Source organism: Sphaeroforma arctica (assembly GCF_001186125.1).
Source record: "Sphaeroforma arctica JP610 unplaced genomic scaffold supercont1.1530, whole genome shotgun sequence".
Classification (NCBI taxonomy): Eukaryota; class Ichthyosporea; order Ichthyophonida; genus Sphaeroforma; species Sphaeroforma arctica.
This window is the reverse complement of record NW_014039028.1, coordinates 1,817-4,484: the sequence shown is the minus strand read 5'-3', so window position 1 is coordinate 4,484 and position 2,668 is coordinate 1,817. Positions and strand designations below refer to the sequence as shown.

The window sequence follows — 2,668 nt, the reverse complement described above, 5'->3', positions numbered from 1 at the left end:
TTATATATATGTACATATGTATATAGATTGATTGGTTGATTGATATATATATGGATATGGATATATATATATATTATATACATGGACATATATTTTTATATTATTATATAACTGTATTATATTATGATTATATTATTATATTATTATATATATATATGTGTGTGTGTGTATATATATATATTATTATATATTATTATATATGTATATATATATATATATATCGAATTGATACGAATACCCTTCAAATCCTTGCTCCCGCAAATATCCTCTATTAAGTAACATCTATATCCACTCTTCGCCTCGTTTATCCCTAATGTGCATATATCGACTATACTTGCCATTACACTTTCTTATGCCCTCCTAAATTCCTTCTTTGCTCATTTCCCTCGCCAGTTGTTGCTCGGTACGACTGGCCCAGTGCAACGTATGACGCCATTGAATAACTTACAGGTATGTGCCGTGCCAACCCATTTCGTGATTCCAAATTCCAAATTCCTAATCCCCAAAATACGGTTCTACGATCACCAGCACACAGAACAACGAAATTAGATCTCATTTCCGATTTATTTATCGAAACCGGGATTTCCGTTCGCTGCTTTTATTTTATATTTTATGGTGATTGTTCATCGCTAGAATGGGATGTGACTCCGAACATCTCCACACACTCCAAACTAATGATAATCTGATAATCTGCTGATGGAATCGATGCAGACACACGCATACAATACACCGAGTGATCATAACTACACACGCGCACACACACAATACACCATCCACCTCGGTGTTTTGGCGGAAATTCAGGCGATTGTAAAAAGTTGTCTATGGACAGACGTGCTCATCTGCGCTCAACTGGCTGTGGTTTCGCAATAGATACCAACATTGATGTTTGATCGCCGATTTGCATCGTTTCTTTGTTTGTATTGCATAACAAGTCAACGTAAACCACTACTTTGTATTGGTACTAACCTGTATCTCTTCAACTTAAACCCTAAACCCTAAACCCCAGGCCCCTTCTATCTTGCATTAAGTATAATGTACTTTGTTCGGGAATATCTTTGTGTTACTGTCGTATGTCGCATGTCTAACCAGTATGCCTGCTGCCCTCCCCCGTGCCACGTGTTGTGTGATGGTTGTAGGTGGCTGTTAAGACTAACACAGGAGTGTTGTTCTTCGATTGTTTAGTACCGCATCACGTGCTCTTCACAGCAGACGGTGAAATGGAACGCGATGACTTCCTACAGGTGTGTGCTGTGTGTTCTGCGCGAGTGTTCACGTTGTTGCTGTGGTGTGTGTGTGTTTTGTTTCCATGATTCATGCCCCTTTCAGTCGTTGTAGCTCTAGGTCTCTTAATAATGTTCACATTGTTGCTGTGGTGTGTGTGTGTTTTGTTTCCATGGTTCATGCCCCTTTCAGTCGTAGTAGCACTAAGTCTCACATGCTCAGCCACTACGGCTGTGAGTATGATCATCGCACAGGCCGTTCGAGTGCGGTGAGGTTAGAGATCTGGGTCAAGAATTGTCTGTGAATAATTAGATTAGAGATCTGGGTCAAGAATTGTCTGTGAATAACTAGACTAGAGATCTGGGTCGAGAATTGTCTGTGAATAATTAGATTAGAGATCTGGGTCAAGAATTGTCTGTGAATAATTAGATTAGAGATCTGGGTCGAGAATTGTCTGTGAATACTTCCACTGATGGTTTCTCTACCCCACAATCACTTACTGCCGACTGTCATATCCTCTGCAATTGCCATTGGCAGAGAGGTTGTTTACTGAGAATTGCTCATCCCACATCGGAGTGACCCTCCAGAGTGATTAGATCAGATGACACGCACATCTCTGCACTCGCGCCTGCGTTTTGGAGTGTTTGTGCTGAGGTCTGGGCCGGTTCTTAACCCAAATTTCTATATTTTTCCAAGTAAAGGGTTTGACCTAAAACCCGATTTTCATATCCCAAATCCCAGAATTGGAGGTCAATATCGGATGCCCACGAGCGCCTGACCCAGATAGAGAGTATAGCCGTCCCCGAAGATCGGATCGAAGACGTGTTGCGTGCCAATAACATCTTCACCATTGCCAAACGCAGTGTGGATGGGCGGTCGCTGTGGTATACGTCACTGAAGTACACCAATGGCATCTACGTTATGATCGAAGTGACTGTGCTGATGGGAGCGCGAAACGGGACTGTTGGTATGGCCATTCGGGACACGTCTGTCTGTGTCTGTGTCTGTGCGTCTGTATGTCTGTGTGTGTGTGTGTACATGCTAGATTGTTATAAGCATGTGCAAGATTGTTAATTCTGGGCTGTATACGTTTTGTGTGAATGTTTTAGTCTTCCGTTTTTTGCGCGTGTGTGTGTCCACGTTCATTCAAGATTCTGCTAATGCATTTCAGGTACGTCCGGTTTAGACTCGAATACGTGTGTATTAGTGTTTTCGCTATGGATTCGTATCCGTGTCCGTAGAGCTGTTTACTGCCTGGTTTTAAAAATCGAAATGTATTGTGTAGTGCCACTGGAGGTATATGTGCGACTTTCAAACGGATCCAATTTCCTTTACATACAAGACAATACACGCATGTATATATATATATATATATACATGTATATGTATATGTGTATGTATGTATGTATGTATGTATGTATGTATGTATGTATGTATGTATGTATGT

At 40.9% G+C, this 2,668-nt stretch overlaps 1 protein-coding gene across 1 annotated transcript in view; it reads left to right on the top strand.

Annotated features, from left to right (window-relative positions):
* SARC_11105 (hypothetical protein) overlaps nucleotides 1-2,668 on the top strand; it is a gene marked incomplete at its 3' end in the record, with an annotated part of 5,171 nt that overhangs the window by 1,698 nt on the left and 805 nt on the right. Inside the window, exons 3-5 of the mRNA XM_014294818.1 lie at nucleotides 394-450; nucleotides 1,137-1,241; nucleotides 1,963-2,188. Coding sequence (XP_014150293.1) covers nucleotides 394-450; nucleotides 1,137-1,241; nucleotides 1,963-2,188 — 388 coding nt within the window. The remainder of the gene's footprint in view (nucleotides 1-393; nucleotides 451-1,136; nucleotides 1,242-1,962; nucleotides 2,189-2,668) is intronic.